We start from the raw sequence: 25,785 nt of genomic DNA on the forward strand, positions 1-25,785 counted from the left end.
TGAAAAAAGTTTTTGTAAGAAGTGATTGCAATAATACTCACCCTCCAAATGTCAATTGGTAATTAAATAATTAAATAAAGCCTACTGTTGGATGTGCTTTCTATTCTCAAAACAATTCACACAATTTTGTGTAACATGGTCAATTTAAACGAATAAATTATTTTGGTCATTTGTTTTCTTTAAATTAAACTGATTAAATGGAAGAATCTCTTATTAAAAGTTACAAATGAATACAGTGGCTTTTACCGGAGTGCTCGAGGGGACTCCCATGGAGCTTTAACCAACCATAGAGCATATTTTGTTAATACCCTCAATTCTAATTCCTATTTGAATGTATTATTTAATTTTCATAAAACCTGCGTAAATAAAACCAGCAATTTTAGATAATAAAAGTAGTATTTCATTATTTACGTAGTGTACGCTTTTAATCCGACTAGTTCAAGTGTGCAGGAACGCGAGTGTATGACGTCACGCAAACATGTCGGCAATTGTGGAGAGGTACATATCTGATCAAACAAACAAATGTTTACTAAATCGTTCGAACCGTCTAGCGAATCAATTACTGGGTTGTGTTTACGTTTCGATAATACTGTTAAAAATGTTAATTTATAAGGCTGACGAAACTTACATATATAATATTTATAGACAATATATCCACAATAGTGCTTGATGCAATAAATTGTATTTGTTTACATATGTAACCTACTGCTCATTCTTTGGAGTTGCATTGTGTTTGATGTATCTTTGCAGATGGTTAACACAATACAGTAATTTTAGGCTAAGGGATTAAAATAGTGCTGTCAGTTGAACGTTTGTGGATCTGAGTCTAGAGACTAGAGGAAACAAAACCAGCCGTGCCAGTAATTGTGAGTTTGAGAAGTCCTAATCTGAGTCATTTTAGTAGTCCAGGACGGGATTTTCCGAGCGCACCACCTGCTGTTTCTCATTTGCAGCAGCAGCACCACCACCACCACCTCATTTAGAAAAGTGTGCGCACTAGTTTATGCTCGTGCATCCAGAGCCCCCTCGAGTGAGACGTGAATACATTTGCACCGGCGGATTAATTCGTGTTGTGAGTGCTGCGGCCCTTGTCACTCTTTCGCTGTGCTGCTCAGAGCGCATTCTCTGTCTGCGGCTAAGGACCAATTCATGCTGATATCACAGCAACCTGAAAATAGGGACAAAGCGACGTAGTTATTTAGATATTAACTGAACTCTTCTGCCAAAAACTCTCTGATCTATTCTACACGGAGCATACCTTTAGAAGATGCTTCAAATAAGGGATCTCATTTGGACATTGCTTTTCTGTGGTTATGCAGGTAAGATGTAAATGCTTCGTTATTTGTTTTATAAATGAAGACGTAGTTCTGTTAGTTGTGAGGTGTTGTAATGTTTCCTTCTCGCATCCCTGTTTTCCCCGTTGTCCTGGTGCCTTGCATCCACGGCACGGGAGACAGGAGCAGTTAAGGGACATAAAGATGAGGATGTGAGCGATGAATATTGTGATACACCACGTTGATATAGTCAGCGAGACTAGTCTTGTTTAGTAGTCTGTATTTGCATCGCGTATACGTTAAATAAACCGAACTGTGTGATTGTGATCCCAGCCAAACTGGCACAAATGTTTTGTTCTCAAACTGGCGCCCGGTTAAAATCTCATTTCGCTGGGGAATTATGTTTAACCTCACGTCTCAGTGTAATGTTTTTCTTACGTTTAGTGTTGCTCAATAAAATTTAGGCACATTCAAACCTATTTGCAATTACACCAGCGAAATCGTGTTGTTCGTATGGTTGTAACTGTTATGGACATTATTGCATGCGCATTCGCTCCTTGGAGATTTGTCTTGGGAGAAAACAACCATCTGGTGCGTTGTGTAAACATATCACCATCTAAGCCGCCACAATAAGCCGGCGAAGTTTATTTTTCTATTTTTTTAGCCCTCTGTTGGTTTAATCGTATAGTGGATAGTAGAGCGGTGGTGCTGAAACGCAGGTCGCGGTGACTGAGCACTCGCGTGTTGAGCGGCTGGGGAACATCTCTGCATTATCCTGCAATGAGTTTATTGCTGTGCCTTTGAAGACTAAAGTTAAACTTCTAATGCATTTATGAATGAATGTCCCGTCTTCTTATGAGCACTGAACTGAATTTGAACCTGGAAAGCTATTTAAAAGTTGAATGTATGAGTTTAGCGATCGGTCTGCGAGTGTTTAGGATAATAATGTTTCATTGCTTTATTCGAGCGCGTGGACGATCATTTCCAGCCAATCAGAGGCGGAGACTTGGGCGGGAATTAATAGGGAGGCTCAGAGATGACGGCTGCGTCCGAAATTGCCTACTTCCAGTGCCGATCCTAGACGTCTGGGGGCCCTATGCAAACCTTTGTTAGGGGCCCTTGTCATAATAGTTAAAATTAGATGAGCATAACTGTAAACTATAAGATATAAAATGATAAATCAATTAACACACTTAAACAAATTAAAACTGAAAGACAGAAAACCTTACACTGACAGTAAGAACAATTAAGTTAATTAAAATCACATTTTGATTCACATGTAAATATTCCTTTACCTAAAGTAACACATGGCTCTGGAACCATCTAGCTTTTTACTAATCAAATGAGTGATTAACAAAAATAAAACATGATAAATATAGTTTACTCAAGAAAGCTAAGCATTCGAAAACAAAACATATCAATTATTCTCTAAATGTGATGACACAAAAATGACATATTATCATGGGCAAACGAAATACAGTGGTGTGCATTATAGCTGAGACTCACTTGAACATTGTACAGCTGGTTTTGTGACTAAGTCATTACCTGTAATGCTATTGAAGTTAGAATATTAATGTGTATGTAACTTTGGAGACGGTCCCTAATTTCTTGACTTTCGAACGTCCAGTCGAACCAACTGTTTTGTAAATATGTACTTGCGTAAGTTGACAAAACTAAATAAGACTTAAAATAGTACAAAAACACATGCCTTCTAGTTCTTGTTCTTTTGCTTCACGTTGTTGCCGTTTTTTCCCCGCTACATACGGATAGCTTCGTTTTGAAGCCATATGTAAGACGCATCATCACATTATGTGCATGTCATCACCTGCGCGCACAGCATAATGTCTGAGTAGCCTATGTCACAGTAATTAAATAAATTAAGTATTAAAAAGGAAATTTCCAAATGATTCCTGTAAAGTTTGTAACGGAACACTCCGAAGGCAGAAAGTTGAATTCAATTCAATTCAATTTTATTTATATAGCGCTTTTCACAATGTGCATTGTTCCAAAGCAGCTTTACAGGAGCAAATAAGAAAAACACAGAAAGGTAAAACACAGCACAGTGCATGGTGTTTATAGACCAAGCAAGATCATTATAATAAATAATATCTAATAAATAAATGAATAAATAAATAAATGCAGTCTCCCGGTGAGCAAGCCAACACTGCACTGCTGTGGCGAGGAACACAAACTCCAATGATGAATAATGGAGAAAAAAAACCCTCGGGAGAAACCAGGCTCAGCCGGGAGGGCCAGATCTCCTCTGACGTGTCATAGCTGCACTCAGTGAACCCGACCAAAGCCACCGAGCAAACGTCCACGAAGAACAGGGAGAGCCCACGAGCCACGACACAGGAAGCCCCATTCGCCGAAACCGTGCAGGTCCAACCCGGTCCCATTCCGCGATCAACAACAGACAACAGAGGAACAACCAGGGAAAAATAGTAATGGCATAATTAACTTTATTCCTCTGTTGTCCGACATCGACCACAAAACAAGACCAACCAGACCAGACCCACACAGTCCCAACAAATGAAACGCCCCGAACCACAACCAACAAGCCCCCCCACTCCCTACAAACACCCACCCAGCAACCTCCAATCAAAGTCACTGAGTGCAGCTATAACTTCAAACTGCTGTCATGTGATGTAAGTTTAGCATTAAATACCAAGTATTGTAAATTTAGCATTAATGTGACAAGTAGTCCTTCTTTGCTCTCGGTTGGGGATGGAATTGTCTGAGCTGGGCCGGTCAGATGGTCGCCTTTTTCTTGGGTGGTGATGGAATTGTCTTGGATGGAGCTGGGATGGTCAGTCAGTCCGCAGGCTCTCGCAGGAGGATGGCACGGGATTTTCCGATGTAGCTGGCGTAATCTCTAGTTGGGGATGGGCATATGACGTTCATCTGGGTCTGGCGGAATCTCTCCCTACCTCGGGATGGGCATCCCGAGGCGAGGGCAGAAAGAGAATAATTAGCATAGCTGCTGTTCATTAGCTATGTGTTAAGTGAATGCTTGGCTGAAAAGATGTGTCTTTAATCTAGATTTAAATTGGGAGAGTGTGTCTGACCCTCGAATAGTATCGGGGAGGCTATTCCAGAGTTTAGGTGCTACGTATGAGAAAGCTCTACCCCCTTTGGTGGATTTAGTTATTCTAGGTGTTATCAAAAGTCTGGAGTTTTGAGATCTTAGAGATCAAAACTACGTTTTGTTTACATTATAGTGTTTTGGATTCGGTACTCAAGGAGGCCCCCTGGTGGTGCAGGGGCCCTACGCAACGTGCGTAGTTTGCCTTTAGGAAGAATTGGCTCTGCCTACTTCCATACTATATAGTAGGCGAAAATGAGTATGAGTCATGAATAGTATGTCCGAAACCTCAGTATGCAAAGAACAGTAGGCGAGAAATACCTGGTTGGCCTACTACTTCTGTCGAGATTCGTGAGTGTGGATCGGATGGACACTTATCTATCCCATGATGCCACGGGGGCTGAGCAACAGTCAAATTTCAAAAGTAAATCAAATAAATATTGTGGAAAACATCAAGGCGGACTTCCGTTTCTAATGTAAGTGCCAATAAATGAATTTCTCGTGACTAAATCATGCTTTTATCAACGCTCACGTGTAGGATGTTGTTAATACGTCATAGGTCAAAGAGCATACGGGTCACATGACCATAAAACATGGCTGATGAAGTATGTCCAAAATATATTCATATAGGGCTGCAACTAACGATTAATTTGATAATGAAAAGATATTATTTTTTCGATTAATCGATGAATCGGATAAAAAGTCTAATTAGATCTTTTGCTTATAACTATATCAGAAATGGAAAAAGTATACACAACTGAACTCATTAACCTTCTCCCAAAATGTTGTGGATGACTCCCTAATAAACACACCAAGGCTGATGAGTTGATTCAGGTGTGTCATATTAGAAGCAGCTGACAATAGTCTCTCCCAAATGTGGGAGGGAGGGGACAGTTGGCCAAGGAAATCATTATTTTTTTGTGGCATGAAAAGTGAGATATTTGTCATTCAAATGTAGTGAAACATTAAAAAGTAGGCCTACTTAGAAAAAAACATACTTAAGTATAGTACAGATACTCAAAAAATGTACTTAAGTGCAGTACAAATAAATGTACTTCGTTACTTCCCACCTCTGAACCAAATAAACCCCCAAATCAGAGTTTTTAGCCACAAATTGGGTTTTACTAATATAATCTTTAAACATTGTCATTTAAAAGACCTCTCCCCTTTAAATTTTAAAACTGCGCGGCTTGAAGAGCTGCATGCCAAACATGTCTGACTTAAAAACTGTGCAACTTGTACCACATGGAGAGACAAGTTCGACTTTAAAAATGCGCACCTTGCGCTGCATGGAGAGACACGTTTGACTTTAAAACTGCGCAACTTGTGCCTCACGGAGAGACGCATGCACTGAGAGACACATCTGACTTAAAAACAGCGCAGCTCGGGCTGCACGGAGAGACACGTCTGACTTTAAAACTGCAATCCTCATGCTGCACGGAGACACGTCTAAAATTGTAATTTTAAAAGGGAAGAAGACGCTTTTGATTTATAACTGCGCAGCTCGCAAGTGACGTCACAGACCAACTAATCGATAATGAAATTCGTTGACAACTATTTTCATTATGGATTATTATCGATTTTATCGACTAGTTGTTGCAGCCCTATATTCATACTACTCCCACTCATACTATATATATATATTCTCTCAATTAGTGATGTTTCGTTCGTGAACGAATCGTTCATTTTGAACGAATCTTTTAAGTGAACGAATCGTTCTCGTTCACGAAATGCAATGACTCATATTTCTCGTTCACTGAAATCTCTCCCTCGAGCACAGAGCTTCTTGGCTTAAAAGAGTGTCTAAAGCACGAGCCAATGGCGTTCGAGAGTGAGCTTTGACAAAGCATATGATTGGTTGAATGTACTGAACGAATACGCCCTTCACTGAACGAGCCTGTGTTTGAGTCTGAACGAGACCCGCTGATTCTCGTTCATGATCGAAATGAACGCTCAGTCATCTCGTTCGTAAGTGAACGAAAGGACCCGCTGATTCTCGTTCGTGAACGAAATGAACGAATTGAACGAGAGTGTACAGTACACTGTAGGTCGGTCATTTAGCATGTGAGTCTCATTCAGCAATCAGCAGAAAGCGGATGCAAAGCGCAGTTACAGGTAGGCTACTTTGCACGCTTGTTTATTTAAAATACATAAACTTTACGTTTAACATAATCCCAGATTTATGAATGTGTAAATGACCAAACAATTAACTTTTTAATTATGCAGAAAAACCTTGTGCGTTGGTCATCTGAACCACTTATTTAGACTTATTTTATTTATTTAATGAGTAGATCAGAGACACATTTTAATAAAGCCTGTAATCAGTTTATACGTACGTTGAGATAACACAACTCTTTTTCGCCACCTGCTGGCGTATTATAGAAATGGTCACTGAACGAATCAGTGAACGAATCATTTTGGTGAACGAACTGAAAAAGAACGAATCACTCAAATGAATCATAATTCCCATCACTACTCTCAATGAATCATGGGTGTGACACTTCTCCAGAGAAGAAATTCATCTGCTCGTGCGTGAGGTTAAAGCGCACGAGCAGACCATCTACAGGACAAGCCGGATTTTTTTATCTTTATGCACACAATAATAATCTTTTACATTGTAGTCCATTTATTTTTAAATGCATTTAAATGCAGCATCCCTCTGTATGTAATAAGCAGAATGTATAAGCGCTGTGCACCCGCCTAGAACACACCTCTTTTATAGACCAGCACAAATGTGCACCATGGGCGCAAATGCATTTGCTATTTAAACAACGAGATTCAGGATGGGAAAATGAGAACTGCGTCGGGCTGAAACTAGCAAAAACACTTGCACCGCACCTTGCGCCGCATAACGCCGAGTGTATGATAGGGCCCTATGGCTGTGTCCGAAAAAGTTTTTAGTGGTGTCCGAATTCATAGTGGACAATGGACATTATTGACTGCACTCATTCAATCACATGATGCATCATAATAACGAGTGTACAACCGATGTACACTCACGGCTAGCTGCTAGCTATCTTTTGTGATGCTCGCGGTGAATGAATTCCCGCGTCTCGGCAGAAGATGGTGCCCGCAGCATTTTCAGTGTTTGAATTTACTCACTCGTTTTCACCCGCTCCTTAAAGTGGACTATATTAGTGATCTAATGTAGGGAATAGTGAATGAGGGTATGGTGGACGATTTTGAACACAGCCTATTGGTTTTTTCAATGGGCCCGAAATAAGTTCAGTAAACAAAACCTCTAAATATTTTCACGTTTTATTCTATGATATAAAACATACAAATTATAACCCGCTTGTGATTTTTAAAGCCTTATTGTGTCTTAAAAACTGTGGTTGCTAACAAGTTGATAAAGTGACTACTTCCTTTGGCGGGGACGTTAGACGTCGTCGCGCATATAAAGCTCACAAATAATGCAACATGGGCACAAATCTCTTAAAACGTAGATGCGGATTCATTCACAGAGTAATTACTTACCAGGGAACACATTTTTTATAAAGTTTGAAAGAGTTGTCGGAGGCTTGGTGGTGGTGACGTTGATATCGAGCGAGTCCAGTCTGTTTATAGCATCGTGTTAGCTTTTTACTTCTGCTGTATTTCATCTTTAAAAGTAACAAATGTGGTGTTTATTTGTAAAGATTATCTTGATAGACAAAACGTGTAAACATCATAAACCTTTGTTAATCACAGAGTTTATTTTTTGCTATCTTCCAAAAGTCTATGCGAAAAATGCATAGGCTTCCGGTCAAGAGAACCAGCGCGGCGCTTACTTCCGGATTAGCCTACAAAAATACGTCATCTTTGAGGTACTGGATTATATTCCTTCAAATCTCCTCCCTCATATACTTTTGTCTCATTAACGCACATGTTTTCCAGTTTAAGTCAGTTTTTTAATGATGTATTACGTTTATGATTTTATTCATTGTTGACATTCAGTTTATTGTTATATACAGTTACAATGTTTAGCGCAGCTGGGGGTTTAAATAATTTGTTGTTGAGGTGTAACGGTAAGAAACACCTGCATCTGTCATTCTCTCTCTCTCTCTCTCTCTCTCTCTCTCTCTCTCTCTCTCTCTCTCTCTCTCTCTGACACACACACACTGTCTATCTCACCCTCTCTGCTCTTCCCTCCACTCTTTGTTTCTGTCTCACTGTTATTCTTGTAGTTTAGAGGTTCATGCTGTTGTATCATGTTGACATGTCATGTATGTTGACATGCAGCTGTCCCACACATCACATTAACTGGATTTATTCAGGCTGCGTTGAACGTAGAAGGGTGTCTTTAAAGTCACCCTCTGAAGAACTATAAAGAGAAATAATAGAACTTCTGTGGGTTTTAAATATTGTACGTCTCCCTGACCTCAATGAGGCGGGTAAAGTATAAGATTAATTAACTGTTGAAGGAAAATAAATAGACTATTACAGGATGGTGAACATCTGGAACCTTCCTTCTGTGGCAAGTTCAAAGCTGCTACAAAAATACTGCGAGAGAGTAAAATTGCTGCTGTCTGTACTTTGGGCCAAGTTACAGTTAAGCCAAGTGTTGTTATATTAGTTCAGATTATGTGTGTTATTTATATTTTGCGTATCGAGCGTTTGAAGCTTTATTCTCAAATCTGAATTTAACATTTATGAAAGGTCTCAGTATTTCAAGTAAAGTCAATTTTTTTTACAAGGATAATTTCCTCAGATGAGCCACAATTAAATCAACTGATTTCAGCTCAAGGACATGTCTTCTGTACGGATATAAATTAATGACAGACTCTCCACCATCTTCTCAAGAGAATTTATTATGCCTTATAAGAATGAATTCTTGTTAAAAGATATTTTATCCCTGTTGGTAATGGGTCCACATCTAAACCTCTCTCATCTCTGTGAAGAAATACAGATTCCTTCTGTTACTGCATTGACCTTATAGAATAACTTTTATAATAGTATTGCTTTACTAAGCCTGGGGCCAAAGAAAATAACAGCATCTGATCAGAGCTGAAAGGAATCTGGTAGAAAGATTTGCCCCCATGCTGTAAGATTTTTAGACTTTTTTTCAAATAAAAAGCCATTTTAATGCTTTCATGCTGTACTCCTCACGCCGTGACTCTCGGCTTGTAAAAATGTAATAATTTGATTCGTGCGAACCGACTGAAATCCAATCGGCCCAAGCGTTCTCCAGTTGTTTTTCCATGTGGTGTTTGATAAGGATGGGCTGTCTATGCATATTAATCACTCTGTGAAAGAGGGCTCAGACTGATTTGCATTGTGTAAGCTTCGAAGGCGTCCTGTTGAGTGTTGGAGGGAAAAAAAGAATAAGGAGGGAAATAGGGTTGGTTTTGTCATGCTGAAAAGCCACCCCCCCGACCCCTGCAGCCCATCTCTGAAAGGATTTCTCCTAATTCAAGCAGAAGGGCCTCCTGAAGTCGGCAGCTTCGTAAAGTGTAAACATTGATGTTTTACACCCTCCACGTTTAAAGCAGAAACACAACTTTGCTTTTCCGGGAGGTGAAGTGTATCATTTTTGTGCCACTGGCAGCACCAGATTTTCCAGTTCTGTCTGCTGTTGTTCAGACAAACAGGTACAAAACTTACGGCTTTGTTGATTTTTTTTCGTTTTTCAAACGAACAGATTGTAATTCTGCTTGATGCTGTTAGTAGCGCAATGAATGCATGCTTCACCCTTAGGGTGCTGCTTATATGTCCCCTAATCCCACTGTATGACTCATCTGTTGATGTAATTTGTAACAGTGACATCATCCAACAGTTTGATAGCATAGCCTACAGTGCTTGAATGTACCACTGTACGTCTTTTTCAGCCTTGCAAAATTCAATTATTAATATAAAACATGAAATTCACTGAACCTCAGATATGTCCTTTCTTGCAGTACATGTGCTTGTGTGATCTTAACAAAAATTCTGATAATGCAGTCCTCAGGCAGTCAAGATTAAACTTTATTACCCCATTTCAAAGAATTCAGAGTAGATTTCCGCTTAAAACCACCAAAACAAAGTCTCCACATACTCTGAGTTCCTCACTACACCATGTTCAAACAGTAGCAATCCGAGGCCGTTTTACAAGGTTACAGTTTTCCTCCGCCGGCAGCCAGCAGAATAATTACATGACTGTTTTCACAGCTTCATCCATTCAAATTCTTCAAAATCAAAGTCAGTGATTTTAGCAATGTCACAATAAACTGAGGGAGACGTGTTATGCTAATTTCATCATGCCAAATGAATGCAAAAAGCCCACCTTTAAAAGACAATTTGGGACGGCAACCCATTTTACGGCATGACAGCAACTCAAAACGTTGCCTGATTGTGGCATAATAGCATATGTATTACTTTACGTTAACTTCCTCTCTTTCTAGAAATGCTGTCATGTGCTATCTGCAAACAGTGCTTGTGTAATGGTGTTGACAAACAAACACGCTACCGGCTCATATTATGCTGCAAAGCATGTGTGAGCACAGTACAGATCAGCGGCTCACTGAAAAAAATTGATTCCGGTCCTTGACATTAAATTACATTTTACTGGCTTAACTTAATGGCAATTAGTACGTGAGGTCACTTTCCTTTCCTCGACAGCGTAGAGAAGAAGAGACTTGCTTGTCTAGACAGCTGATTTTCTGGTTTTTGTTTGAATGATAAAACACTTTATAAGACATTCGGTTCTATATTGCACCGTTTAACACCAGTAGGAAATAAGTTGCCTGTGAGTTAATATTTTGCCCCAAAAGAATATTCTGGAAGCCTTGCCAGCACTGGCCTAAATTTAAAGAATAATAACCCAAGAGAAGACAAAAGGTTGGGGGCCACAAACTACTCAAGAAAATACAAAGTGTGCTGCTTTAAGTTAGTTGCATTGCTTGAAGTACAAACAAAGCAATGCAATATGAATATTTTAACACACTTTGGTCTTAATTTCCGTTTGAAATCTATAAATATAATGTAGTATAGTATGTACGGGTTCACTTGTATGTCTCCTTCTGTTTATCAAATGTGATTTAACCACAGGCCCTGATGTAATCTGTTCAGAGGAACCTGATCCTAATTTAAGCAGCCAAGATTTAACAACCCTGAGGCATATGTTTCACCATCATTCAGTGCAAAAACGTAAAGCGTGGATTATTGAAATCTCTCATTACTGACCGACATTTGCGTTATTTAAACTAGGCGCGTCTGCATCTTGCCCCTCATAAGCAGGGAGATAATGAGCAAAAATGATAGTGAAACTGCTGAGTCCACATGGGGAAGGGAAAAGTCTTGTCTCTCGGGCATGCAACAAAGGACAATATCTCCAGGACAAACAGTTACTGCCAAGCATCTTTTGAATCGTGGTCAGTTCATTGGCAAGCGTGATCCTTTGCGTTGCTGCCTATGTAGGCATGCCAGTTTTCTTAAGGAGGACAAGGCAGTGCCCTCTCAGCTCTGTTTAAAATCTGAACACTTCAATTTAATAGGCTCACTCAATACGCTATTAATTTAGTTTATTAATTTAATTAATTTGGTAGAATAATCATTTCTCAATTCTCAGGTTTTAAATACAGAACATGACCTCCACTTTTGATTTGCTGCATGCTTATCTTAGAAAGGGTCTCAGAGCTTAGTTTGTTGTGTACTGTAATTTATTTCCCCCACCCGTTTTCCAGCAAAAAGCCTTGTGGTTGTTGACATAATCAATTGTTCCCAAAGTAGGCAATCCAGTTGAATATGGAGAGTCTGATGTTGCCTCTCTGATTGCCTCCTTACCTTTGATTGCTTTTTCTGTGCTTTCGTCGTTTTTGCCATCCATCTTTTCTTTCACCTGAGTCACGACCAAACCAAAACGTTGGGGAAACTTTGAAAAGTATTATAGAGAATCGCAGGGATGATGTATTTTTGTATGCAAAACTCAGAAGCGAGTTAGCATTTTAGCACTTCCGGTTCCAGTGGTGTAGTCTGTTTATAGGTTCATATTACGGTAGCTTTTCATTTCTGGTGATTGTATTTAAACTTCAAAAATAATAAATGTTGTGTTCATTTGTAAAGATTATCTTGATTCCCTAAACGTGATAGTAACATAAACCTTTGTTAATCACAGAGCTTTTATTTGCGATCTTGGGAATCAAGTCTATGGGAAAAAGGCATAGGCTTTTGGTCGAGGGAACCAGTGAGGTGCTAGCTTTCGAGTTGGGCTCTAAAAATATGTCATCCCTACGGCACTCTATTATGCTACTGACAAAAAACTGTTTTGTTAAGTGTGTAGGGTTACAACTTTTACCTCTCCAATACAGTAAAATACTGTACATATGCTTAAATATAAGAAAAAGAAGCAAGCCCACTCCAACAACGGTTGCTGTTTTAAAATGTTTAAAATATATTTATTTCCCAGAAAAGACCAAGGTGATGGTCTTGATGCATCTGCCTGCCGTTCATAACATTCAGCCTATTACTCTTGGCCTTGGGCTAAAAACACCCAAGCAGAGTGTTTTATTCATGCGTCCCTTTCGGTGTCTTCTTGTTTTGATGGGATGCAGAACCGTGGTCTGCTGGGAGACGAGATCCTTTAAAAGTCTTTCTTTTCCAGGTGGTTTAGATGTTTAAGTGATACAAAACAAAAATACTATTCGCTTTCTTTCATTCAGCAGGACCACAATGCTTTGGTCGGCAAAGGTTAGGGATTTAGATTGTCTCTCAACATGTTTTTCTCACTCTTCTTGATCACAGGGGTATGAAATTACTTTCGCTGGGTATGGCAATATTGCTGTGGATTATGTATTTCGAAAAAATGTTTTCATAAGCAGGGCCTTTATTCACGCACATATCCTGTGAGTTACGGGAGCTGAAGGGGCATCTGTGAGATCACCGGCACTAAGCTCTGGGTCTGAACATCTGTTTGGGTTTTAAGAACAAAGGAGAAGCCAGAGATAACTGATAAACATTCGTAGCTTGGGTAGAAGTTCGAACTCACTGAGAAGTCGATGTTTCAATCTTTTTAAAGGTTTTTTAGGTTTTTCTTTGGTACTTTAAAGCTGCAGTCCAGAAGTTTTTTGGGTTATAAATAGACACAAATCAGTTGTTGAGGAATAACATACCCTGATTTACAATGGTAAACTGTATATAAAAATGATTTATAATGACATTCGAAATGTCCAGTTGACTTCAACACATATGATGTTATGTTATATGTAATACAGAGATGGTGATAAAGACGTAAAAGTTACAGACTACACCTTTAAAAAGAAAAACATTTTTAAAAATTTAGAGTGTTATTGTACTAAATCAAATAATTGATTTTTTTTACAGCAAATGGGTAGTCTGGCATCAGTACTAGAGTTTTTGGAAATCACAGCAATGTTCAGTTATGAAAAACAATGATGATTCAAATTCAGTTTCTAATATTTACAAACATATCAAAAAGGGACCAGTGAGTTTTGTTTTGTTTTGTTTGATTTGTTGCAGCATCATTTTAGTATTTTTTTTCTAGCCAAATAATCAGACAACAGTTTGTCCTCCTCAGTCCACCCCAACCCCTCCTATTCCAATGAGGACTTTGATTTATCTGTCAGATACCTCAGCAGACAAACCAATCCACATCATTTCCTCAAACCATTTTTTACTTTTAAAATCAAATTCTCCTAGTTATCCTTCTCTTTCACGTTTCAGCCTTTCAAATGTCAGGTGTCAGTAGGTCTCCGGCTCTTACTTTAAGGCTAAAACTGATATTTGAGAAACATATCTCTTTATAAAATAGATATTTGAAATGTTTTCCTTCCACATGAAGACAAGCCCTATCTTAGACAGTGCACAGAAATCAGTTGCTTCTATTGTGTCTTTTTTCTTTACTTAGTCCAGGTGGGAAAATCTATGAAGATTGAAAAGCGTTTAGTGCAACATCAATGACTGCAGCAGATTGCTTTAAAGGCTGGAGATGGTGATTGTTGATCTTTATGGCTTGGAGGGCTCCTCATTTGTTTGTCTGTCTCTGGCTAGGACAGATGGTTTGGAGTGGGTGAAATGCAGGTTGTGTCGATGGTGTAGGAACTGTTCGTTTGGTGTCGTTTGCTTTCTGTGCAGCATGCTGGTGAGAGGAAAACGACTTTAATTTTAACCTTCCTGAGTTGTATAAACAAGGCCTTCACTCAGATGCATAGACTAAAATGTAACCCATTCAAATATGTGAGCTTGTCTTTAACCCTGGTACTCCAGCATTCACAGAATTTCAAAGAAAGAGTTCAGTCAAAAATGAAATTCTGTCATTATTTTCTCACCCTTTGTTGTTCCAAATCCATTCGCAGTTTTTAATGACGTTTTCTGAAGAAGTGTGAAACATCTCTTTCCCTAAGAGCACACTCTTTAAAAAATGCTGTGTTTCAACCCAGCATTGGGATTTAAGTTTGCGTTTGGAGGCTGGATTCCAGGATGCTGGGTTGTTTTAACACATTATTGAGTCAAATATAAACGTTTTCTGGTTTCATTTAACCAAACGATCGGGTTTGTCTCTTTTTGACCCAATGCTGGGTTGAAAATAACTCAGCATTTTTTAGAGTTTTGTATATGTGACTCATACAATATGTTCTAGGGCTTCTAAAGCCCTGGCATGACTTTGATTTAAAGAAAAATCCCATTGCGCTTGCCCTCATTTGAAATATGTGGGTTGGATGTCATTATTTCTCATGTGAATTAAATTGTTTATTGTTGCTGTTAAACCTGATGCAAAACATCTAATAAACCACATTTGATTTGAGAGCATCTCTATAGAAGAAAAGAGGATTTTTTCAGTGAAAACTAATTCAGTGATTTAAAGATTCAGTGTTCCTGGTGTATATGTTCAAAATTTCATTATAGATAAATAATTAAAAAGGAATGTTCATTGTGGGGTGAACTATTACTGTGATGGCTCCAATTTTCTCTTCTACTGTTTAAATTGCGTTACCTCTTGTAATTAGATTTGGGAATATTTGTCTCTTTCTAAATAAAGGATCGTGTAACCTTTAAAATGTCAATGATATGACATAGTCTTACCAAAGCTCACTTCGGTGTCTTAGAAATGCAACAGCTGTGTTGCCCCAGCAGTAAAACTTTCAAAATGATTTGCTTTGAGCCGACTCTATTCCCCACCTCCAGGCTGTGTGTAACCTTCATTAATCATTCGATCAGATCTGCAGGTTCTAACCAGAATCATCCGCAAACAACATCAAGCTGTGGCATCCCTGAGCAGTGAGCAAACGTTTCTGGAAGATCTTCTGCCGAGTCGATCAAACCAGCCTCGGTGCGGCCGGCTTCCCATGGGCTGGCAATTTGAAGGCCTCTCATTAGAAGAGCTGCTCCTATTGTTTGTGGATCCTAATGAGCATCACAGCAGGCAGCCAACGAAACAAAGAGGAGAGGCTTGGAAACACAGAGCTCGCAGTCAGAATAGAACATGTCTGGTTTTCCAGAGGGCGGAGTGCAGAGCTTCGTCTTTTGTATAAATAAAGCTCATCGCGGTTCTCCAGATCTCTCCCTCTCATTACTGTTATTGGGAGAGACAGTCTCTGGACAGTATTGTGGCCAAGATGTGGAAAAACGTTAATTAGTTTCCTTCCCAACAATCTTGTGCACCTCTGGGATGTCCGACTTGAAAACTGTGTCTGATGTAGACAAATACAGTCGCAATTTTTGCAGTAATGAGTTTTAAACCCAATAAACAAGCACATGAGGAATCTGGATCTGAAATAAATGTTTAATATCTTTGCATTTCTCTAGAGACAGATTTCGGGAGTCGGTAAGACGTTATGGGGACAAGCAAAGATGGATTAAATGAGACGGAATGCCAAGCATTTGGAGAATTGACTTCCTGCCACTGACAATAGAGCTTTTTGTTGAATTTTGTTAGTGCAAATTAATTCGGGTCGAATAAAACACTGACCCGGGCACTCATGCATGGTATGCCACTGATTGATGCTACCAAATATACTGCTGCCTCTAAGGAAACGATTGAGATCGCAAGAATTGGAGAGTAGATGAAACATGAATATTCTTAATATTCTTGGTCATTTTGCTGGTGATATCAAATGAAGTAACATTAGGAATATGATGATGGTAATGTGCTTTTTATTTGGTCATTAAGGTTCCTTAAGAGCGTGTCATTGGACTTGTCTTGTAATAGCTCCGTGTGTAGCGAACTGTGAGTATGAGATGCTTAAAGGGATAGTTCACCCAAAAATAAAAATTCTGTCATCATTTACTCACCCTCGAGTTGTTACAAATCTCTATACATTGATTTGTTCCGATGTACAAAGAGAAAGATTTTTGAAAGAATGCTTGTAACCAAACAGCTCTTGGCCACCATTGACCACCATATTGGAAAAGTGACAATGGTAGTCAAAAGTGCCCCAGAACTGTTTGCTTTTTCGACAGTCTTCAAAATATCTTGTTTTGTGTTCAACAGTACAAAGACATTTATAAAGACATTTTCCTACTATGGTAGTCAGTGGTGGCCAGGAACTGTTTGGTTGCAAGCATTCTTCCAAATATCTTTCAGAACAAAGACATTTATACAGATTTGGAATAACTCGAGGGAGAGTAAATGATGACAGAATTAAAATGTTTGGGTGAACCGTTCCTTTAAGACAGATGTTTTAAAAGTCTGAGTTAAACTTTAGTGGCCAAAATGAAATTAAAGTTGGTCAGTTTGATTCATTACCGTGAATTAGTTCAGAGTTTCCATTTCAATAAATCAATTTGAAATTATTATATTTTATATATCACTCAACTTTTTTTAATTAGGATAAAATATTCCTAGAATTATATATTCCTAATACCTCAGAATTATATATTCTGAGGCTACTACCTGAAATGTGTTATTATATATAGTGAAGTAAATATTAAGATACAGATACTGAATATTGTCAAACGGCTCAAACATTGAATTTTCTGCCGCCATCATTAGGCCCATTAGAGAGCCTGTTCTGCTATTAGGTTGCAGTATCATTCCTGATAAGATCATTATTTCTCTATTATTCATGACAGCATTTCATCTATAAGACCTCTGTGGAGCCAAATTAAGTTTAGCGACTGACGAAGTTGTCGATTTGGTTGTCTGGTGGGAATGCATCTGGGAAATCCGTCTTGTGTGCGGAAAACATGACCTCATGGGCAAAACCACCCGTCTGCTTCGAGATTGAGACAGTGTCTGCATAGGTATTAAGTTTCTGGGCAACGGAATGACAGCTGTGCATTTCTTTGTAATAGAGGGCATGCGGATAAAAGGCAAGTGTGCAAGGGCGAGAGAGGTCTCGGATATATTTGCAGCTGTGTTTGAATAGTCACATTACTGCTTCATCACTGCGAGGATTTCACAAAGATGAAAAAAGATTAAGGAATAGTTAACCTATATATATATATAATATGTCATTTTCTCCTTTATTTAGTCGCCTTTATATGGTATCAAATCTGTTAAACTGTTATTTTTTCTGACCATAGAAAACAGTTGATATATGCACTGTATAATGACTATGTCTGTAAACCTTCTACATATGGTGGTGCGTGACATCAGGCATAAGAAGTGGATTATGTTTTTTTTCTAAAAAAACAAATGTGTTGCTTTTTGTCAATAAAAGATAGGAGTCTGTTATTAGAGCAGTCCAGCTAATGGATTTGGAGAGGGCTGGACTGCAGAGCGTACAGGGCTCTCACCACAAATAACCTCATTAATCGTTGACCTCCATTTGCTTTTATACAGGAGTTGGCAGGAGGTTTTAAAGCTTTTTTTAGGAGCGTCCACAGCTGTTTTTTATTCAACTGTGCCATTAGGCGTATTTGTGTTCCTGGTTTCTTACCAGTATGAAGCGATGCTCATAATCTGTTTGCTACTGTAGTCACATCATCGGAGTGTTATGCGTGTGTTTGTGTGGATGTGTGTGGGAGTGTGGATATTGATGTGTAGGTGTGACTCGGGTAACTATAGTAACCATGTAGGCATTCTTGCTTCACTGAAGTCAAGCAGAGGATGCTGTTGTACGGCACACCTTTGTGTTTGTAAAATGACTTGAAACCGCATTTACTAACATAATTATTTATGTAATATAGAAATTGGTGCAAAGGAATATCTGCTCGGCTTTTCTAGATCGATGTACTCCATGCAACCTCTAAAAACATGAATTGTGTTTAGTGGCAAAGGACGCAGCTGTTAGACACTCATCACGGTCAAGCGGAAATAAAAGCAAATCAATACTTTTCTCTTTAAATCCCTGGTGCTCCGGAGATGCAATGTAGGCTATAGATAAAATTTGATTGGAGAATTCAGCTCTTTAAAACATAACGCAACCAATCTTACTAACATGCATCACATCTTGATGAAAAAACATTGCACATCATGACACAGTGTTGTAGCAGGCCACAAAACAAACTGCGTTATGAAAGATAAGCATTTGAAATACATTCTCCAGGGACCGGGTGGTTGGCGCCAACAGCCCTACACGAAGGTACTTCTCTGCCAGTGGCTGGAGAGGACTCGCAGATCTATGTGTGGATGAATAAGGAATCGTTTTTTTCAGACTGGCGACTTTGGGATGCTGTACAGACACAGAGCCCTGCTGGGGTTGGGTGTGGCTTCCACTGAGATTTGGTAGAGGAAGGAACAGCTGTGTGGTTAGAATAGAGGCAGGTGAGAGTGTGGCATATGGCCTGGCGCCAGACTAGCGGGTGCCTCCCTCGTAAGATTTGCATCAACTGCTCCATAGGGAGCTCCAGTATGGTAGTGTCACCTGCAACACTTTATTTGTTTGGTGCCATTTGATATAATGAGACGAGCAAAACGGGAGGACATGCACACAAAACATTGGATTTTGACACTGTAATAATAATGCATTATCTTGTAGACTGTAGATTTTCATGCGCTTACCTTTTACTCTTTAGAAAACACAAAATATCTTTTATTAACTCTAAAATATACCACATTACGGATGTTAAATGCATTAGAAATGCAAATCTATCTTGTCTTTGACTTTGAATGAGATTTCATCAATCTTAAAATTGAACAAATTCAGTGTGGTTGTTGTTTGTATCAGAATAAAAGTCCCCTACCAAATCCAAGATGTCTGGCTATTGGGAGCACCTGGGGAAAGTGACAAAGCCCAACGGCGGCACAGAGACTGCTTGGCGCGGGCTGCACATTCTAAGTGTGCATGGAGTTGTCTCATAGGGACGGAACCCTCTCTGGGGCATTGCTCTGTGGGTTTGTTTGCCATGGCTTCTCACGCTACCTGTTATTAGAAGATAAAATCAGCCCTCAGACTTTGAGCACGGGCTTTATCTCCTTCTCTGATGTCCACTTTACTGTTGCAGCCTTTTCACATTCTCTACTAAGAGTCTTAGAGGAACAAAACAACAGAACTGAGGGAGAAAGCAAGAAAGAGAAACATATTGAGTGATACAGTCAAGGTAATATTGAATCAGGGCTCGGGGTGGTTCCACAGCAAAATACAGTATTGGCTTTGGTACGACTGCAGCCTCTGGTATCTCCTGAGGCAAGAAAACAACAGATTCCACACGACTGATGAAATGAAAGGGGTCATATGGCGCGAACACGTGTTTTTCTGTGTCTTGGGTGTGTTATTAGTTGCCCATGCTTGTATTAGACACGTAAAATTGCAAAAATGTAAGTGTCGGAACAAAAGATGCATTCTATCTGAAAGCGAATTCTCACCCAGACCTGCCTGAAACGCCTCGTGTAACCACACCCTCACAAATCTACGTCAGTTCGTGGTATGAGTTGACTAAGACCGCCCAAATGTATACGCAAGTAAGGTGGTGTACCTGTCAGTACAATTGCTTTGGAACCTGATGTTCTAAATATGGTAAGAAGCGTTACATTTCCGTCACACGCTTGCAGTTTTGCCCAATCACTACGCACTGGTTAACTGGCCAATCGTAGCACACCTCGCTTTTCAGAGCGATGAGATTTGTAAAAAATCTGCACGTTTCAGAGAGGCGGGGCAAAGAAGAGATACCAACATACACGGTATGTGGAAAATACAGCGTTTTTGAACCTTAAATCGTGTATACACATTGCATTACATCTAAAACAAACCATAATATTCGTTTTAGCCGTGTCATATGACCCCTTTAAACTAGGGCGGTCAGTAGATTATGTAATTAATTGTAGATGTAAGGTCGAAATGTTGTCTGATGAATGTGTCTCTTGTTTTTTGCGAAAATACAAATTGTTCAAACATTTACAGTAATACAACTCATGTCAATACGATTACATGCCACGTCACACTACCTGAACTGTAGACATGTACTGAAAATTGTGAAATGATGATACCATCAGCAATTTTGGTAGTTGTAAGAACATCATCAGCTCTTTTTTTTTTTTTTTTACAGAAAATCCTCTTTTTGGGCCAGGACACAAAATGCAAAACTGTATATATTTTTTTATTTACCGTTCGATTGAACTTGTGCACAGTAATAAACTGGAGATTTTACGATAAGCAATGTTTATAAACAAAACAACACACATTTCTATTATCAGTCATCGTATCCATCATCATTCTGAATAAAAAAATAATATATCTGTTCTTGACATCTGCTGTATTTGACAATAAAACTTAGGCCCGGTTTTACAGACAAGGCTTAAGGCTAGTCCCAGACTAAAATCAATGTGTGACCTGTCTTAACTGAATATAACTTGCCCAGAAATGTCATAAAATATATCTGTGGCATTGCTTTGTTTCGAGATGCACACCAGTAATGTTTTCTTCTAAGGCATTTTTATAAAAGCGACATAAATATCTAAATTCAACTAAGACATAGTCCTGGCTTAAACTAAGCTGTGTCTGTGAAACCGGGCCTTAAAGAGAGAGTGTCATTTCACTCAAAAGAAGATATTTTGAAGAATGTTGGTGACCGAACAATGGCGGTACCCATTTACTTGCATTGGTTGTGTACAATAGAAGTGAATGGGTACCGCCTTTGTTCGGTTACCAACATTCTTCAAAATATCTTATTTTGTGTTCTGCAGTAAGAAAGTCGTATAGGTTTGAAATGACATGAGGGTGAGTAAAGTATGACATCATTTTCATTATTGGATGAACTATCCCTTTAAAAGACAGATGAATGAAAAATAAAATGATTGTCAAGTGGTTCATCCACACACTTTCAATGCAACCTCTCTCTGGACTAATCCATTTTTCTAGCTAAATCGTTTTTTTTTACCCATTTTGTTTTCTGAACAGATCTGGCTGATCTGTTTGTACCAGTAAATCTGAACATCTGCTGATTTAAATCACAAGGTGCAAACAAAGGGTGATATGTATCGGGTGTGGCTGTCTTCTCTATCTTTCCTTCCCCCTTTTCTCATCTTGTCATCTTTCCCAGGAGGGCCATGCTGCATCAGGTTATGTCCCAGCTTCTCGCTCCTTTCCTAAAATAGCGGAAAAGAAAATGTGTCAAGGTTAGAGTGAAACCGCTTACCACCCCACAAGATTAGCAAGCGTGACTCTACTCCACTTTTAGACGATGTGATGAAGCATTCGCAGCAGAAACAGAGCGGCGAAATTAAACGCTAGAGCTCCAGATGAGATTTAACCTCATTACGGTGAAATTGGAAAACGAAACGTCAGAGTCATCAGCACTTATTCTGGCTCATTGTAAATCAGGATAACCAAAGTTAGTTTGAGTTAGTCCATATCATAACTACATTAATCTGATGACAGATGTTTTCTCCATTGATGGCTATAAATAAATCGGATTGCTTTCTTCAGGTATTATAAACCTCATTGTGTATTACACATATTAATCTCACAAACAAACAGTAGGGGCAAATGCCACCTCACATATGAGAGTTCTGTGTTGTCGATATGAACAAACCGTGTTTGGATCAAGGTGTGTTGAAAATGGAGTCCACACGCGTGTGATGGTGTTTCTCGCGTGGTCCTCGCAAATTCCTGCCACTATTGCTTTCGTTATGGAACCCAAGCCGAGGGAGCAGAAAGTAACTAGCTGTTTTCGCTTTAGCTTTCGCTACTTTTTAAGCCCTAGGATGCTTTGTTTTTGAGAGGTGACATTTGTCCGTTGAAAAAAACTATACAAAGCAACTTGTGAAGTTTGATTTCCCCATAGTACTCTCTTCTCTATCTCACCCCATCTCCTATTCTTTTGTTCACGGCCCTTATCTCGCTGGTGTTTGTGTTAGTCTCTGACTGGAAATGGCAGCCAGTTGGTTCTTTGAAGTCACGCCGGGTTTGCCAGATGATGGTCTTGAATTAGTCTCTGTTTAGCCTCCGTTCAAAGGAGCATGGCTGTTTAACTTTTAACTCTTGGAGAGCAGAAATAATCCAGAACATTATTTATTTATTCTGTGAATAGGATAAAACACAGAGAGAGTTTACCATGTACAAACAGACTGTGTGCATCGCCATAGAGGCTTACAGTAATGGTTTTCTTCTCCTAAATGTAGTTAAGTGCAGATCTCTTTTTTGTGGGACTACTAATTCCAAGTCTGTGTTTTGTGCATCTATATCAAAGAACGTTCCTAAAGGGATAGCGCACCCAAAAATGTTCTCATGTCATTCTGAACCGAAAAGTTTTCTTTTTCTGTAGAAGTAAAGAGAAATTTAAAGAAATTGGAAGCTGCTTTTTTTCCATACAATGAAAGCGATTGGGGGTCTTAGTCATTTCAATTCTTCCTAGAATCTCAATTTGCATTACACTGAGGAAACTTTCAGGTTTTAATCTCTATTAGAGTGAGCAGGTGATGACAGAATTTTTATTTTTGGGTGAACTATCCCTTTAGCCCCATTCCTGTTGTTTAAATTCTACAGTGCCAAACAAACACGCACGCAGGCCTGCCATGCGCACAAACCACTGTTGCAGTGACTTCTTTCATCAGGTTAAGCGTGTAGATAAACCATATAGTTTTTATGACTAGAAAAATGTTGCAGGTGTCCTGAAATTTCATCCTACCCGTCAGATTATCCTACCAGGCATGCGCACATCAATGTTACGTCATTTTTTGCGCTATAAAATCATTCTACCTGTTTATTTTATACTGCTACGGGAATATGATTCGTTGTTAAATCATTCTACATATTATTTAATACCTATAGTACAATTGGATTGGTTGTTGCGCTGTAAATTAATCCTACATGTTTCTTTTATGCTGGTAGGATAAGATGACAGGTTATTTATGCTGTAAATTTATTTTATGTGTTTATTTTAAGATAGTAGGACTATCTGACAGGGTATTTTGCATGGTGAAATCATCCTACCTGTTTATTTTCTCGATGTGGTTTAGATTATATTAAGTTTTGCCCTGCGGTAGGAAAACCTTACAGGGTAGGACAATTCGAACAACGGTACAGCCCCACGAGCGTGAGGTTTTGCTTTGCCGACGCAGCTCGTCTTTCTCTTGGTCTGTCTGTGCAGCGACCGGCAGAAAACAGCAGCACATTCAACTGACCGAACAAAACAGCGTTTCCAAAATTCTGTCACTGTTACTGACTGCCTGGGCATATGAACATTAACGTTCACGCTAAAGCCTACATCGCATGATAATGTTATAACGCATATTTTCCATTATTATCAATTATCGTCTGGTATCTGTCTGTTGTAATCGACATCCTGATATTTGCGAGACATCGGCGATATACGATAACATCGTCACATCGCCCAGCCCTACTTTGCAGTAGTACAACACACTGTGTTTTCCTCTTTGAATTTATACAGCTTTTAATTTTCATTATCCTTACCCTAATAAAGCACTGTTATTGACTTCAAAGAGGTCGTATATTTTACGCCGCTTGACTTGATGCCATCTCCATGCAGATTACTTTCCCGAGGTGTGAATTTAGTTGCCTGGTCAGACTTACTCACCCGGTTGAATGGGTTTGCATATTTGTAGAGGCTTGTGCAAGCAGAGTCCATATTCCAAAGGCGTCACTTGGCGACGTTATTTTAGCGAGGTTGTATGAGTCGAGTGAGAGTAACATGAGAGGAAAGTGGCAGTTGGTGGTCTGTGGTGTGGAACTCATCGTGGGCAGGTGTTTATGGTCTTTGTGATTGTACAGTATATGGGGGGAGACTGTGCTCACACAGTTACGATTGAGGGGATTAAGTTGCGTTTTGGAATGCTCTGAAGACTCTGAAGGTTTATTTTTGCAGCACGTTTGGATAGCTAACTTAATCTCGTTGTCTTGATTTCTGTTACTCGTTTTTGCACGTTTGATTTTTTCCCATGGCAGAGGAATTAGTCGGAGTTAAATAAAGGGATAAGTTACCCCAAAATTAAAAATCTGTCATCATTTTCTCACCCTCTTGGCATTTCAAACTTGTACGACTTTCTTTCTTCTGCAGAACACAGAAGAATATATTTTGAAGAATGTTGGTAACTGAATAACGGCGGTATCCATTGACTTGCATTGGTTTTGTGTCCATACAATAGAAGTGAATGGGTACCGCTGTTGTTTGGTTGCCAATATACTTTTAAATATCTTCTCTTGTGTTCTGCAGAAAAAAGTCAGATTTGAAATGACAAAAGGGTAAGGGTATGTTCCTTTTTGGGTGAACTATCTCTTTAAGCATGTATACTTTTCTTTATGCATATGGTCCACACGCACACACACACCAAAACCAGAGGTGGAAAGAGTACTGGAAATTTGTACTTAAGTACAAGTACTGTTACATTGCTGAAATTGTACTCAATTACAAGTAAAAGTACTGGTGTTAAAAAAGTAATTGAGTAAAAGTAAAAATTACTCTTCTCAAAAACTACTTGATTACTTTTTAGTCGGGGTTATTTAATGAATTAAGAATAATTATTAATAATCAAATTTGGAGATTTATATAGAAAATAGCTACTTATAACAAAACACATCTTTACCTTACTGATAAAGCATATAACTGGATACAACTCAGACAAAATAACCATTCATTGTGTTGTTCTGTCTGCCTGTCTGTCTATTATGAGCTCAGTTTTCCAGGTAAAACCATTTATGCACATCCAAAACTGTTCAATCATGTGTACTAGGTCCCACAATGCAGAAATTAATACATAAGAGCCCCAAATACTGCATGCAAAAAATGCTAAACATTTGTAACTAGAGATGCACCGATTGCAATTTTCTTTGCCGATTCCGATTTTCGATTTTATTACAAGTGAAACCTGCCGATTTGGATTTTTGCCGATTCGGATTTTCTATCCACTAACTATAATTGACAGTATACTGTATATAAAACCATATTAACTTTTCTTCAATACACATTTTTTTATTTTCATTGAATAAATGATTGAACATTACAATTTCCCCAAATTTCCCTAAATGCAGTTCTCCAAGCTGCATTAAATTACAGAATCTTCTCTTTCCCAAACAACTCTTAAATTGAATAACTCTGTGACTGAAAAGAAGTACAAATAATAAAATATAACTAAACATGTCACTTAATTTACCTTTTTCATTTTTGTACTCATCT

At 38.9% G+C, this 25,785-nt stretch overlaps 1 protein-coding gene across 11 annotated transcripts in view; it reads left to right on the forward strand.

Annotated features, from left to right (window-relative positions):
- The first annotated feature begins 1,033 nt into the window (after positions 1 to 1,033).
- The window catches only part of ncam1a (neural cell adhesion molecule 1a), a 208,237-nt gene continuing 183,485 nt past the window's right edge, over positions 1,034 to 25,785 (forward strand). For 2 of the 11 annotated variants that reach the window (XM_057359865.1, XM_057359864.1), the window contains exon 1: positions 1,036 to 1,319. In XM_057359865.1, coding sequence (XP_057215848.1) covers positions 1,268 to 1,319 — 52 coding nt within the window. In that variant the 5' untranslated portion in view covers positions 1,036 to 1,267. Of the gene's footprint in view, positions 1,320 to 25,785 lie in introns of all 11 variants that reach the window. The other 9 variants (XM_057359868.1, XM_057359867.1, XM_057359874.1 and 6 more) reach the window with 7 other exon arrangements.

This window comes from Triplophysa rosa, linkage group LG19 (assembly GCF_024868665.1).
Source record: "Triplophysa rosa linkage group LG19, Trosa_1v2, whole genome shotgun sequence".
NCBI lineage: Eukaryota > Metazoa > Chordata > Actinopteri > Cypriniformes > Nemacheilidae > Triplophysa > Triplophysa rosa.